Genomic DNA, 15,328 nt, shown 5'->3' with positions numbered 1-15,328 from the left:
TCCCTCTGACCTTCTCCCCTCTCATGCTCTCTTTCACTCTCTCTCTCAAATAAATAAAATCTTTTAAAACAAATTTTTTTTAAGTTAAAAATAGAACTACCTTACGACCCAGGAATTGCACAACTAGCTGTTTACCCAGGGAAACAAGAACACTAGTTCAAAGGGATACAGGCACCCATAGGTACTGCAACATTAATTTACAATAGCCGAGATTTGGTAGCAGCCATCGATGTCCATCGATAGATGAGTTCATCGATAGATGAACGGCTAAAGAAGGTGTGGCATATACACACAACGAAATATTACTCAGCCATAAAAAAGAATGAAATCTGGCCATTTGCAACAACATGGGTGGAGCTACAGGGTATGATGTCAACTGAAATAACTCAGAGAAAGACAGATACCACATAAATTCACTCATATGTGGAATTTAAGAAACAAAACAAATCAGCAAAGGGGAAAAAATAAGAGAGAGAGGCAAATCAAGAAACAGACTCTTAATTATAGAGAACAAACTGATGGTTACCAGAGGGGGTGGGTGTAGGGGGATGAGTTAAATAGGAAGAAAGAAAAAAAAATATTTGGGTTATTTTGGTGCCAACCTAATATTCCAAATTAATATACTATAATATACAAACATTATCTTTTTGTCTAATGTACCCTATTAACAACACTATTATATTTGCTTCTACATTTTTTTTAAAGATTTTATTTATTTATTTGACAGAGAGAGATCACAAGCAGGCAGAGAGGCAGGCAGAGAGAGGGGAGGAAGCAGGCTCCCCGCTGAGCAGAGAGCCCGATGCGGGGCTCGATCCCAGGACCCTGGGATCATGACCAAGCCAAAGGCAGAGGCTCAACCCACTGAGCCACCCAGGCGCCCCTATTTGCTCCTACATTTTCGTTTGCATTTTTAAATTATTGTTTTAAGGATAACATTCTAGAAATGAAATTAAAGGTATAAGGGTTTTTTTGTTTTTTTTTTTTTTAAGATTTTATTTATTTATTTGACAGAGAGAGAGAGAGCACAAGCAGGGGGAGAGGCAGGCTCCCTGCAGAGCAGGGGAAGCCCGATGTGGGACTCGATCCCAGGACACTGGGATCTTGACCTAAGCTAAAGGCTCTGGCTTAACCAACTGAACCATCCAGGTGCCCCCTGGGTATAAGTTTTTAATAATAGATAGTATATACTGCCAAGATGGCTTCCAGAAAGGTTCCATCCATTTACACTAAGTCTAGCTAACAGTGCCTTTTCCACTAGCACTCTTGCCAGCCCTGAGTAGTATTATTTAACACTTTTCTTCCTTTCTTTCTTTTTCTTTTCTTTTTGCTAATTTGATATCACTGGTGGGGCACTTGGGTGGCTCAGTGGGTTAAGCCTCTGCCTTTGGCTCGGGTCATGATCTCAGGGTCCTGGGATCCAGCCCCGCATCAGGATCTCTCCTCAGCGGGGAGCCTGCTTCCCGCCACCCCCCCTGCCTGCTGGTGATCTCTCTGTCAAATAAATAAATAAAATCTCAAAAGAAAAATATATCATTGTTGTTTTAATTTGAATTTCTTTGATTGCCTGTGAGGTTGAAACAATGTGCTCCTTTCTAAAAATTCCCATCTTTTGTGTCAGTGTTTTTGTTCTGTTTCTAGGATTTGATTTTCCTCCAGAACACCTCACCTTCTCAACTTCCTGATCCCTGACTCCCCTGGCTCCCCCAATTTCTGAACCAGAGAGTCAGGATTTTTTTTTTCCCCTCTACTTCAATCCCTGGTTTCCTATCAGTCACCCATGATGGCTATTCCTTCCTGTAAAAGTGTTTTTCTGGGTGCCTGGGTGGCTCAGTGGGTTAAGCCACTGCCTTCGGCTCAGGTCATGATCTCAGGGTCCTGGAATCGAGTCCTGCATCGGGCTCTCTGCTCAGCGGGGAGCCTGCTTCCTCCTCTCTCTCTCTGCCTGCCTCTCTGCCTACTTGTGATTTCTCTCTGTCAAATAAATAAAATCTTTTTAAAAAAAAGTGTTTTTCTCTTTCATCTTGTTAAAATGAAAGCAACAGGCCTAAAATCGTGTCACTTATATTAAGGCCCCAAGTCGGTAAACCAAGACTTTATACCTAACCTAACTGCAGTTTCAACCCCCAGAAATGTGACCTTTAACCAGTCAACATGGGAATTTCCTGGTCAGCACTAGGAAATTTACTGATGGACCTGTTCTGGGCAGCCATCACTTTTTTTTTTTTTTTTTTTTTGGTCTAATATTGTACTCTATTAACAAATCCAAAAGGTAGAAAAGGGTGTGTAGTGAGAAGTACCCCCCCACTTGTCCTTGGGGGTATTCACTGCCTCTCCCCAGGGGCACCCAAAGTTACGCTGTTCTTCTGTTTACTTCTAGAAATACATGTTCCTATACACAGCATCTGCAAAGAGATAGCTATAGATAGGTAAATTTCTTCCTCCTTTGTAGGCGAATGGCAGCCTGTCTAATATCTTGCTTTGTTCAGTTAATGATGTTTCTTAGCTATTATTCCATTCAGCAAATAGCTTCTTCCTTCTTCTCATACAACATTCCATTGAAGGAGCGAACCATAATTTACTCGACCTATCCTTTCTTGGTGGATGGGTATTTTTGTGTGTGCGTTTGTAATTCCAGTAGATATTATAAATTACCTTCTACAGAAATTGGACTGGTTCATGTTCCTGCCAACAAGGCCTAAGTATGAGGTGAGGCAGCTACACAACTTGCAAAATAAGCCAAAATGGCGCCTACTTCTTGGAATTGTTGTGAAGATTACTTGAGATGATGCATGTAAAGTATTGGGCCCTGTAGGAGGTGGCACTCTGGAGATGATATTATTTTATTTTGGATTAAGGCGATACTGTCTTGGCCAGTTAAATGAGGGTGATGGGACCACCTCACCGGTCTGGGGTTTTCTGATTCTGCAGGAAGTTAGGGACTGAGATCAGAAAAGTCGTGGGCCCTGCCCTCCCCAGGGATGTCATGCCTTCAGGCTACCCCAGCCTCCTCCATCTGACTTCTGCTCCCAGGTGCCTCCAAGCTGAAGAATCGTGTGGAATCGAAAAAAAACCTGTGGGACCAAGGATCCTTCCCTCTGATTATCAAGAATCTTGAAGCAGCAGACTCGGGGGTTTACTTCTGTGAGGTAGATGGCAAGAAGCAAGCAGTGGAGCTGCTGGTGTTCAACCGTGAGTAGATGAGGGGCCCTCCAGCCAACTGCCTTCCTCCCTGACTCCCAATCCTCCACCAAAACCAAGCCTGAGCTGCTCGTGGCTCCTCCACAGTCCTGAAGTGCTCAGACTGGCCCCCGTGTCTCCTCAAACCCTCCTCAGGCTTCTGGTCTTGGTCCCGGTCTTGGTCTCTGTCTCACAGTGGGAAAGGAAGAAACCTGGGAGGTGGATGGGTGGGGAGAAGGGCTGGAGCCAGAGGAAGGAGGGAAAGCAAGAAAGGCTGGGAAGAAGGCCTGCCTGAGGAGGAGAGAGGGAATCTCTGCCTCGGGGGTCTTAGCAGCGATAATGGAGAAACACTCTGGGTTTCCTGGCTTCTTCCTTCCCCTTGGGGGATAGCGTGTGTGTGACACAGGTGGCCTGTTCCTTCCACAGTGACTGCCAAGTGGAACACCGGCAGCAGCAGCGGCGGCAGCAACATCCGCCTGCTGCAAGGGCAGCAGCTGACCTTGACCGTGGAGGCCCCCTCTGGTAGTAGCCCTTCCGTGCAATGGAAAGGTCCAGGGAATAAAAGCAAGGGCAGTGGCCACAGACTCTCGCTGTCCGGGCTGGACGTGCAGGAGAGCGGGACCTGGACATGCACCATCTCCCAGAACCAGAAGACAGTGGTGTTCAACATAAACATCTTGGTGCTGGGTAAGAGGGGTGCCTTTCCCCTGCAGTCTCCCCTCTGCCTCAGTGGCAGGCACACCCGCCCGCTGCTCCCACTGCTCTGCTCCTGGGTCCACTGCTGGTCCACAGAGGGAGGCTCCAGTCCCCTCCGGAGTCGGACTGTTCTATGAGGACTTCCAAGGGGGAGGAGGTGCTGCCTTGGGAACAATCTGGGGTGGAGAGACCAGAGAGGATGGGAGAGGTAGATGGTGACCTGAGGGCTTTAGACTCATGTTCCCTCCCCTTCCATCCCTTGGCTGTCCCCAGCCCATACCTACCCTACCCCATACCCCCTCATTTTCCTATCTCCGGACCCAGCTTCTTTCTCTTCCCACCTCCAGGTTTCCAGAAGGTCTCTAACACAGTCTATTCAAGAGAAGGGGAGCAGGTGAAGTTCTCCTTCCCACTTAACTTCGAGATTGAAAAGCTGAGCGGAGAGCTGAGGTGGCGGACAGAGGGCGCTCCCTCCTCCCTGCTCTGGAGCTCCTTCACCTTGGAGAACAAGAAGCTATTTGTCAAAGAGGTCCACCACCCCAGACTGCAGCTGAAGGAAACGCTCCCACTCAGCTTTATCCTGCCCCAGGCTTCGTCTCAGTATGCTGGTTCTGGAACCCTGACCCTGAGTCTTGCCAAGGGGACACTGCAGCAGGAAGTGAATCTGGTGGTGATGCGAGGTGAGGAACTAGACTGAGAAAGGGAGGTGGAGGGGTATGGCCCAGGGCTGGCTCTGAGGCAGGGCTGGCCCCAACAGGGAGGCCTCAGCCCTGGACCTAGTTCCCTGTTGGAGCTGATCTGGGGCCTTCTGGTTTGGAGCTGGTTTTGAACTGAGACTTGACATCTGTGAGCCAGCCCGGCGTGGGCTCTGCTGAGAATCCCCAGAGGGCTTGAGCTGGGAACCAGGGCTCTAATTCTGCCTCTGCCCAGCCCTGTGCCTAAGCCCCCTGCCTCTGTGGGCCTCTTTCTCCTAAGGACGAGAACAGAATCTGCTCTTAGTATGACAGCGTAATGTCAGGCTCGCGCTGAGCTCTTGACTTCCTTATCTCCTCCATCACTGTTACTCCACAAATAATAATGGCTAAATCTTGAGGCTCCCTCTGCATCATACACATTCAAGAGCTTTACATGTGTTTGTGAATTTACTGTGTATTTAATTAATGTCTGGGGCTGGGCTGTCGAGTCACTGTCAGGGACCCACAGATAGTAAGCACTGGGGTCAAGATTCAAGTTCAAGACCCTGGGCCTCGAAACCTGTCTTTTCTTTGTGTAACTGCTTGAAAATGTGCTCTGAGAGGCTCAAAGAGGGGGATTCGTGTGGACTATTTTGACTGTTGTCAAAATAGAGCATGGGGGCTATGAGGGAGCTCAGAGATCCAGGCTCCCAGCCTCAGGCTCTTGTCCCTCTGTAGTGACGAAGTTTACGAACAATTTGACCTGTGAGGTGATGGGACCCACCTCCCCGGAGCTGACGCTGAGCTTGAATCTGGAAGAGCGGGCTGCCAAGGTCTCGAAGCAGCAGAAGCTGGTGTCGGTGGTGGAGCCCGAGGACGGAACATGGCAGTGCCTACTGAGTGACAAAGACAAAGTCCTGCTGGCCTCCAAGGTTGAGGGTGAGTGAGGACTCAGGTTCCGTGGTCTAACCCCAAACCCTTCGCTCTTCAGTTGTGGGACCTTCCATGCGTCGGACACCACCCAGCATCCCGGCCTCCTAGTTCCTCCGAGAGGGGTGGGTTATTCTCCAGCTGCCTGGACACACAGGGCAAATGAGGTAAGGCGAGGTGTGGTTCCTAACCCCGCAAGTACCTGCCTTCTTGAGATGTACAGCCCAGGAATGGGGCCCCTCTGACCAAGAGCCTCCGCCTCTGCTGGCTTTTTTCCAAACCCAGACACACGCACATACTCACACATGCACACACGCATGCCCCATGCACAGCCTGAAACCGCTGCTTCCAGTTCCCCAGAGGGCCCTGGAGTCTCTAAACCTTAAAACCCCTGCCCCAGTCCTTCCCCTTCAGCCCTGGCAGCCTGTGAGAGCCCTGTGGACCCTGCCCTGCTCTCCCGGCCCAAGGCTGAGCCCCAAGTGGAGCTGGGCAGTGAGGCATTCCTGGGGCCCTCCAGAATGGCTGGCGCCCTGATGGAGGGCAGTGGGCTGAAACATCTCTCTCTTTCTCCCTCTCGCCTCCAGTTTTGTCCCCAGTGTTCACCAAGGCCTGGCCAAAGCTCTTGGCCATTGTGCTGGGCGGGATCTTAGGTCTTCTGCTTCTCCTTGGGCTCTGCATCTTCTGCTGTATTAAGTGCTGGCACCGCAGGGTGAGTGAGCCACCCCAGACCCCCCTTGCACTCCTCATAGGGCATCCGAGCACCTGGGGCTTGTAGACAACAGCGACAACAACAGTATCCTGAACATGTGAGCCACTCCCGCCCTGTCCTCTCAGCCTGTCCAGCCGGTTCCCTCATGGCAGACTGGGCCCTGTTCCAGATCCCATGCCAAGGGAGAGACTGGAGAGAGCAAAGAGTTAATTCTGGGACAGATGGCCTCAGCCAGAGTACCTGCTTCTCTTCTCCCAGCTCTCCCCGCTCCCACCTCCAAGGGGCGCCTCCCTTCTGGAGGCCTGGGACCCTCACGACGCTCCTTTCTTCCCGGACAGCGGCAGGCAGCACGGATGTCTCAGATCAAGAGACTCCTCAGTGAGAAGAAAACCTGCCAATGCCCCCAGTAAGGACTGGGTGTGGGGGGGGGGGGCGGGGGGGGGGGAAAAGGGGGGGGGGGCGGGGGGGGGGGGGGGGGGGGAGGCGGGGAGGGGGGGGATGGCAGAGGGGGGGGGGCAGCAGGCTGGGGATCTTTCTGGAGACCAGCCTGTAGCTGGGGCCCATTGGCTGCCACTGCACAAGAAGGGAGAGTGCGGCTGGGAGATGAGGGGCTTCGAGGATACAAAGGAGTCTGGAGAAGAATAAACTTGCTCTGCTTTGTTCCTCCAGCCGGCTCCAGAAGGCATGCAATCTCATCTGAGGCGCAGGGCCAACGGAGTTTCCGGCTCGTAGCCTCCCCAGCTGCCTTCCCTTGCCTTTCCTGCCCGGCTCCTGGGCTTGCGCAGAGCAGATGAATGTAGCAGACCCTGGCACTTCCGGCCCTCTCCCGCTCTCCTTGGCATTAGTCCACCTGCTGAGGCTTATATCATTTCTCCTGGTTTCCTGCACATCAAGCCTAGCCCTATCGATGATTTCTTCCCAGCTCTTTCCCTCATGGCCCACTGGTCCCCGGGGAATCACGTGGGACCAGCCCTGCCTGGCTTGGAGGGTAAGGCTGGGTGTCTGAAGCATGAAGCGCAGGGCTGTGATTTTACTGGTCTGGACTTTGGGACCAGAGGGGGCAGACCCTAGCCTTAGATCACACAGCCGGAGGAGGGTAGATCTAGATCCAAAGGCTCCTGACTGCCAGCTTCCACTGCTCCATTTGGTCTGCTTCTCAATCCATGTTGGCAGGACACAGACTCACATCGTGACCTGTGCACCAACAGGCACCCCTGGACCCACACGTGTGTACAGAGTGCACACTTGTGCACAGACACAATTCCTTATGCCCCAAGCCGTATGTGTCAGTTTATGAGCCCGTTTCACATTCTTTGTCTGTTTAAACCTTAAGAAGATAGTGTAGAGGGGCACCTGGGTGGCTCAGTGGGTTAAAGCCTCTGCCTTCAGCTCAGGTCATGATCCTAGGGTCCTGGGATTGAGCCCCGCATCGGGCTCTCTGCTCATCAGGGAGCCTGCTTCCTCTCTCTGCCTGCCTCTCTGCCTACTTGTGATCTCTGCCTGTCAAATAAATAAATAAAATCTTTAAAAAAAAAAAAAGAAGAAGAAGAAGATAGTGTAGAGCTAGGAGTGTTGGGACCAAGATTAGCATCTCCAATTTATAGACCAGAAATGGAACTCAGAGAGGTCAGATGATCACCCAAGGTTACACAACTAGTCAGTGCCAAAGGATGAGCCCAGGTCTCCTAACCCTTAGTTCCAGGGCTATGCCTTGAACACAGAGACAAGTACCACACAGATGTCTGCAGCTGATTAGTCGCTGATGCCGAGGACCAAGCTCTGGTGAGGACCAAGCTCTGGATTCGTAAAAGCACGCCACCTCAGAAAGGGCTTGCCTCAGAGAGTTCAGAAACATGGAAGAGGAGCCCCCCTGTCTGAAATCCCTCCTCTATTCACCTGCCGGTGGCAGAATCCTGTTACCAGAGGACAAAGCTGTCAGTTCTCCTAATCAGAGCACAGGCTGGGAGCCACAGGCCCCGTGGGAGAGAGAGTGCCCAGTGACCTACCATTCACCCTGTTGCAGAACCTTCTGGAAGGTGAGCTTTGCCAGGGGGAGGGGGCAGGGAGTTGGCTGGAGAGGGAACCCTCTGAGGGACTCCTGTAAAGGGTGACAGAGCCGGGCTTCCATCCCCCTGCCCTGTACTTTCCTTCATCCCTCCTCCAAACCATCCAGGATACAGGAAAATTGGGGTTACAAGAGGCTTCTTCTTCCTCTTTTTGGTCCATTTCTCTCAGGATCCCCAGCCTCCTCTGCCTCTCCTTCCTTCCCTTTCTCACCACCTGTCTCAGTCCTGACCCTAATCTTCTCTTTCCAGCTTGCCCCTTCCAGGAGGGCTCCCTCCCTCCCCATTGCTTGCTTGGTATTCCTGCCCACTCCAGCCCCTGCCACAGAAAAATACAATAAACTTACTATAAAGAAAATGCTCTTTTCTGTGTGTTCGTGTGTATGTGAGAGAGACAGGCAGACAGACAGACTCTTCTCTGGGGACCAGGATCTTCTGATCTTTGGGATCAGGCCCAGAGGAGAAGTTGCCAAGCTTGCCAGAGGAAGGAGGTGAAGTTTCCCTTGGTGGGGGAGGGGTTCTTTGGAGCCCGATTACCCCACTGCCCACCCCACAGGGTCCTGTGTGTGCAGGAGGCCCAGACTTTGGGGGAGACGCCGCAGGGTTGCGTGTGCTCTACACACATATGTGTGTGCTGGAGAAAAAGGACCAAGAGAAACTGTAATGTGTGTCTGCCAATTGTGTGCATCCCCAAGAGAAGTGAGAGTTTGTGTTCCAGGAGGAAGAAGCGGTCTCTGTGTGTAGGGGGGGGGGTGCATTCTTTGAGACCAGTGTCGCGCCCCCGCCCCAGCAGCAAACCCTCTAGCACTTGCCCCTCCGCGCTACACTCCAGGCGGGCGCAGCCTTCACGGATACACACTGACACACACGCTTCCTCCTCCCCGAGCACCACCAGCTGCCTCTCTGAGCTGGTGTTCGTGTCGAAAAGCGGGGTGGGGTGGGGGCAGGACACGAACCGTCTCACCAATGAAGCCGGTTCCCCGCCAGCGTCCTCGCCCCCTCCCTGCCGGCGCCTTCCCTGCCCCTCCCCCTCCAAGTCGCCGCCGTCCAGTTCCCCGCCCCGCACTCGCCCCCGCGCCCCCCGAGCAGCTCCCTGCCGGCCCCCTGACCCGGGGCTCACGGGCGGCGTGTCTCCGGGAGAGGGGGGGTGCTCCGAAAGACCTGGGGTGGGGGGTAGAGGCTGAGTGAGCGGCGGACCGAGCCCGGGAGGCTGGGACCGAGGGTGGGGGGGGGCAGGGAGGCCCGGAGGGAAGGAGGGAGGGGAGGAGGAGGGCGGGCGAGCTGGAGCCGGCAGGCGGCGGGAGCCCGGGCGAGCCGCGTCGGGAGTGCGGTCTCCATGGCAGTGCCGGACTCAGCCAGAGGTAAGACGACCCCGGCCCTGTCGCCCCGCAGCCCCCATCCCCGCGGCCCCCATCCCCGCAGCCCCCTCCTCCCCACCCGCCTCCTCTCCCCTCCGGCCGGCCCCTCCTCCCCAGCCACCTGCTGTCTCTGCCCGGGAGTACACGGTGGGTGGCGGGAGGGAGGAGCCGCCTGACCTTACCCCTTCACCCCGAAGGGCGAGGGACCCCTGTCCGCTGTGGAGTCCCCCAGATCCTCCTCCCACCTTCCTCTGATCTTTCTCTGTCCTTCACCTCCTCTCTGTCCTTCACATCCTTCCTGCCTCCCTCCTCTCTGACTCCCCGTCTCTTTCTTCCACAGCCCACCCGCTGGACCTGGGTGGGGGGTAGGTGGAAAGGGGTGCGAGGCTGTAGGGGAGAGTAGTGGGGGGGCGCTTCTGACCAATTCCTTCCACCTCCCTCTGGCTGGCCATTACCATGGCAACTAGGGTGTACTGGGCTCCGGATGGAACAAAGGTGGGGGGTGGACTAGGACTTCTCAGGAAGGGCAAGGGTCTGAGGTCTTCCACAGGAAGTAGACCCTCTTACTGCTGTGCCCCATTTTTACCCTTGTTTCCCCCCCAAAGTCATTAGCTCATCCTTCTTGCCTCCACTCTGTTCAGGATTTCACCTGATTTCCTCTTAGCCCCCTCCCCAGGAATCACTGAAGCTCAGCTTCTCAAAATTCAGGACTATCTTCCTTCCTATCAGAGGGAAACTGAGGCTGGGGCAGGGGAGGAAAGAATGGGAGTCAGCACCTTATTGAACACTGGGCTTTTCTTCTCAGTCTCCCTGTTTCCTGCTCCCTCCTTTCACAGAGCCCCTCTTCCTTCCCAACCCTCCTCTCCCGGGGTCTCTGGGGCTTTCCTTCTATTTTCAGATACTATCACTTTGCCCCCTCTTTCTTTCTCTTCTGCTCAAACTCTCCTCTTTCCCCCTAGTTCCCCATCTTTCCATTTCTGGATGCTTCTGATGTCAGCGGTTTCCCCGCCTTCGGGTTCCCTAGCCCCCCCTCCCCTTGGTCCCAGCCTCCTTTCTCCCATCTTCCCAGATCCCCCATGAGCTAGAGGAGGATCACACAGGCTTGGGGACATGGAGCTGGGCACCAAGACCCCTGGGCCCAGGAGCTGGAACGCTGGGGAAGAGCTGGGATAGCATACATATCCCAGTTTACCAGGAACCTCAAAAAAGAAACAAGTCATGCACCTGCCAGCAGTAGGTCTGAAGAGAGAGTCAGGGACATGAAGATAGGGATTGAATAGTACTGAGCAGGGGATATAAGAAGGGACCTGGGAATGCCAGAGGGAGGAAAAAGGGCGGAAAGGGATAGGAGACAGGAGGTTAGAATACCTTCTTTCCTGCTGGTCTGGAAAGCAGGGCTCTTGAACTGTGTGGGCTGTGTGACTGGCCATCCGACTTAAGGCAGGAGAATGTTCTGAATGACCCTATGACCCCTAGTAATCAGTTATTTCTATAACTTTCTATAAGTTTCCAGAGAAGGGGGGCACAAGACATCTGTCCGAGGCCAGCCTAGGCCCTGCCTTTGGTCTTCCCCTCCCACCTGTCCTTTCTCCCTTGTAGTTTGTCCGGGTGGCTGAGCCTCACCCCCCACACCCCTTGGGGTACCTGGAAGATCCCTGACTAGTCAAGAACCAGAGGACGAAGAGACCCAGAAGTCCTGGCATGGGGACCAGAGCCGCTCAGTCAACCTCATAGCTGGGAAAGTAATCAGCTTGCCTCCCCATCAACGGGAGGGGTACTTCAGGAAGGTTCCCACCCACTATGGAGGCTGAGGACCACCTCTGCTGACCCTCGGTCTCCTCCCCACCCTGCCCTCCACACTGCCCCTTAGCTGGGTCAGTCATGCAATGCTGAGCAGCCGGGTAGGCCCAGGGACGGTCTGCTTCACCAAGGGGCAGGGATTGTACGCATCATGGGCGTGCGTGTGAGTGGGGCTCCTGGGTGAGACCCAGCCCCCACCCCCAGGAGTCCAAAGGGGGGTGGGGGGGCCGGAGGATAGGATGGCTCGGGGAGGGGCAGGGGCAGAGGAGGCCTCCCTGCGCTCAAACGCCTTGTCCTGGCTGGCCTGCGGGCTCCTGGCGCTGCTGGCCAATGCCTGGATCATTCTTAGCATCTCGGCCAAGCAGCAGAAGCACAAGCCACTGGAGTTACTGCTCTGCTTCCTGGCGGGCACGCACATACTCATGGCGGCCGTGCCCCTTACCACCTTCGCCGTGGTACAGCTGCGGCGCCAGGCCTCCTCCGACTACGACTGGAATGAGAGCATTTGCAAGGTGTTCGTGTCCACCTACTACACCCTGGCCCTGGCCACCTGCTTCACAGTCGCCTCACTCTCCTACCACCGCATGTGGATGGTGCGCTGGCCCGTCAACTACCGCCTCAGCAACGCCAAGAAGCAGGCACTGCACGCGGTCATGGGCATCTGGATGGTCAGCTTCATCCTCTCTACACTGCCCTCCATCGGCTGGCACAACAACGGCGAGCGCTACTACGCCCGCGGCTGCCAGTTCATAGTCTCCAAGATCGGCCTGGGTTTTGGCGTCTGCTTCAGCCTCTTGCTCCTTGGGGGCATTGTCATGGGGCTGGTCTGTGTGGCCATCACCTTCTACCAGACGTTGTGGGCCCGGCCCCGAAGGGCGCGGCTGGCCCGGAGAGCAGGGGCGGGGGGGGGGGCCAAGGGGGGTGGGGCCGGGGGGTTGGGGACCCGGCCGGCCTTCGAGGTGCCAGCCATCGTGGTGGAGGATGCCCGAGGGAAGCGGCGGTCCTCGCTGGATGGCTCCGAGTCAGCCAAGACATCCCTGCAGGTCACCAACTTGGTCAGCGCCATCGTCTTTCTCTATGACTCGCTCACAGGGGTGCCCATCCTGGTGAGATTGGGGTCCCCCACCGGTTCTCCCCGATATCCAGGCCCCAGCACATTCACCTGACCTCCCAGCCCATCAGACATACAACAGCTTAGCTATTCGCCTTCTTCTCTTCTGCCCACCCCCACTACATCTGTAAGCCCCCTCCCCACCTCTATCACCCATCTCCTCCTTCCTGTTACCCCCAGCCTCGTCTTCTGTTTTCCGGTTTCTAGTGCTCACACCACCACCCATCCTCCATCTCCCTTATGGCTCCACACTTCAGCCCCCGGACTTACCATCCAGCAGCCCAGCTCCCGTCCCCATTCCCTAACGCTCTAGGGGACACACCACAGGGTCTCTGAGCACTCCAGTGGAAAACCCAGAGAGCTCGCGCCACCACCCCAGCTTTTTGCATCCCTGTCTAGTCCCGGTTCCTGAATTTCTGTCTGTGTTCAAGTTTTCTGTATCACGTCTGCTTCCATCCCTCTGGACCTCAGGGCTTTATCTCCAGTCCCTGACCCCTGACCTTCCTCTGAATCAGTCCCTTCCCCTCTGTTCATCCCATCTCCACCTCCGACTTTGCCTCTGTCATGATCCTCTGAGAAGTGGGCGATCCTTTCCCGTCTGTCCACCCACTGCACTAGAATACTGGATCTGGGGTCAAGTGGGACCTCTGTGCGCCCGGTGGTGACCCCGCTCCATTCCCCATCCTCCCGCTAGGTGGTGAGCTTCTTCTCCCTTAAGTCGGACTCGGCTCCGCCCTGGATGGTGCTGGCGGTGCTGTGGTGTTCCATGGCACAGACGCTGCTGCTGCCCTCCTTCATCTGGTCCTGCGAGCGCTACCGCGCTGACGTGCGCACGGTGTGGGAGCAGTGCGTGGCCATCATGTCCGAAGAGGATGGCGATGACGGTCAGAGGAAGGCCTGGGCTTTGGCTTTCCCCGGCTTCCGCTCCCTTTCCTGCCCTTTTCTACTGGCCCTTCCCTGCGCGGGGACGGGCTCCCCTGGAGTGCCCCCTGCTGGACGGAACCTGCGCCGCCCCTGGGCTGACTCCAGTCTCCCCCTTTCTCTAATCACGCACCCCGATGTGCACCCACGGCTTCCTCCTGCACCGAGGGCTCCCTGCACCCGGCGGCGGCTTCCCTCCGGAAGCCCACACTACCCAGCTCTGCCTCCGCACTCCAGGCCGAGTGCCTGAGAAACAGTCCAGAGTCCTAAGACAACCCTAAAGGAAGGCTGTGGTACAGAGGGGAGGCTAAGCTCCCTGAGAGAGACCCCCCCCCCCCCCAGCTATAGGGACAGTTCTTGGGGGCGGGGTTGTAACTGTTTCAGTGAATCTGTCTATATGTATGAAGCACTAGGGACTTAGCAGTGAATGCAGCAGACCTTAGACACTCTTGCTTTTCCTCTTAGAGATTATAGACTAGTGGGAACAGGATTCTCCCGGAAGCTTATAAAGGGGGCAGGAGGTTTTAAAGGGGGCCGGGAGGGGCGTGGGCATTCCCTGTCTGTAACCACCCTGCCCCTCTTCTCTCCTAGATGGAGGCTGTGATGACTATGCAGACGGCCGAGTGTGCAAAGTGCGCTTTGATGCTAATGGTGCCACAGGACCAGGGGGCAGGGACCCTTCCCAGGTGAAGCTGCTGCCTGGAAGGCACATGCTCTTTCCCCCTCTTGAGAGGGTCCACTACTTACAGGTATGGGGCTAGGGAGTGTACCTCCTTCTCTGGGTACCCCCTTACTACTTGTCTCCAGTCTCTGCTGACGATCCCGACTCCCCACTCCCTAGCCCTGACCTGCAGGGCCCCTAAGGGGTAGGTGAAAGAAAGGTGTGGCAAGAGACGCTCCCCTTCTGACCCCTCAGAACCAGGTTTGCCCATCAGAGAATGTTTTGCAAAATTTTAAGGGGGTAGAGGCATCTTGCCAAGTCCCCGCTTTGGTTCCTGCCTCTACCCCCCTTTGTCCCTATAGCACCCCTGAGTCTACCTGCTCCTCTCCCCAGGTCCCTCTGTCCCGCCGTCTGTCCCACGATGAGACCAACATCTTCTCTACTCCTCGGGCACCAGGCTCCATCCTGCATAAGTGGTCATCCTCTGATGACATCCGGGTCCTTCCGGTTCAGAGCCGAGCCCTGGGGGGCCCTCCTGAGTACCTGGGGCGAAGACAAAGGCTGGAGGATGAGGAGGATGAGGAAGAAGCTGAAGGTGGGGGGCTGGCCAGCCTTCGCCAATTCCTGGAGGGTGGGATGTTGGGGTCAGGTGGGGGACCCCCACGGGGTCCTGGCTTCTTCCGGGAAGAGATCACCACCTTCATTGATGAGACACCTCTGCCTTCTCCGACTGCTTCGCCAGGGCCCTCTCCTCGCCGGCCCAGGCCCCTGGGCCTCTCACCCCGCAGGCTCTCCCTTGGGTCCCCTGACAATAGAGCCGTTGGACTTCCTTTGGGGTTGAGTGCAGGGAGACGCTGCTCCCTGACAGGAGGTGAGGGGAGTGCAAGACCTTGGGGAGGATCCTGGGGCCCAGGTAATCCCATTTTCCCCCAGCTGACCCTCTGAGCCCAAGTGGGCCTGCAGGACTCAGAGGACAGGCCCTGGGTGAGTAACACCTCCAGACTCCATGGAGATGGGCATTGGATCTGGGGCCTGGAGCCCGATGCTGTCTCCCATCTCAGTGACCAGATGTCCTACTCACCTTCCATCATTCTTAGCAAAATGTATTAAAGCCTGAAGTGTTACCATGGAAACCTCGGTGTCCTGTGTGCTAGGGTGGTAGAGGGTATGATGGGAGGCTTGGGGGTGGAATGGCTCATAGAAGACCAAATAGAGTAGGGGCAGT

General features: G+C 55.4%; 2 protein-coding genes across 4 annotated transcripts in view; both read left to right on the top strand.

The window, feature by feature from the left end:
* The window catches only part of CD4 (CD4 molecule), a 40,892-nt gene extending 32,288 nt beyond the window's left edge, over positions 1–8,604 (top strand). For 2 of the 3 annotated variants that reach the window (XM_059403679.1, XM_059403678.1), the window contains 7 exons: positions 3,034–3,192; positions 3,607–3,867; positions 4,224–4,556; positions 5,289–5,489; positions 6,065–6,189; positions 6,528–6,595; positions 6,859–8,604. In XM_059403679.1, coding sequence (XP_059259662.1) covers positions 3,034–3,192; positions 3,607–3,867; positions 4,224–4,556; positions 5,289–5,489; positions 6,065–6,189; positions 6,528–6,595; positions 6,859–6,889 — 1,178 coding nt within the window. In that variant the 3' untranslated portion in view covers positions 6,890–8,604. The remainder of the gene's footprint in view (positions 1–3,033; positions 3,193–3,606; positions 3,868–4,223; positions 4,557–5,288; positions 5,490–6,064; positions 6,190–6,527; positions 6,596–6,858) is intronic. The other variant, XM_059403680.1, reaches the window with a different exon arrangement.
* Positions 8,605–9,194: 590 nt separating this feature from the next.
* On the top strand, positions 9,195–15,236 carry GPR162 (G protein-coupled receptor 162). Its single transcript, XM_059403677.1, has 5 exons — positions 9,195–9,613; positions 11,210–12,516; positions 13,216–13,405; positions 14,034–14,191; positions 14,497–15,236. Exons 2-5 carry the CDS (start codon positions 11,650–11,652, stop codon positions 15,046–15,048), a joined length of 1,767 nt encoding a protein of 588 aa, XP_059259660.1. The 5' UTR covers positions 9,195–9,613; positions 11,210–11,649; the 3' UTR covers positions 15,049–15,236.
* The last annotated feature ends 92 nt before the right edge of the window (positions 15,237–15,328 follow it).

Source organism: Mustela nigripes, chromosome 6 (genome assembly GCF_022355385.1).
Source record: "Mustela nigripes isolate SB6536 chromosome 6, MUSNIG.SB6536, whole genome shotgun sequence".
NCBI classification, from domain to species: domain Eukaryota; kingdom Metazoa; phylum Chordata; class Mammalia; order Carnivora; family Mustelidae; genus Mustela; species Mustela nigripes.
The sequence above is the reverse complement of the archived record's forward strand: the minus strand, read 5'-3'. Positions and strand labels throughout refer to the sequence as shown.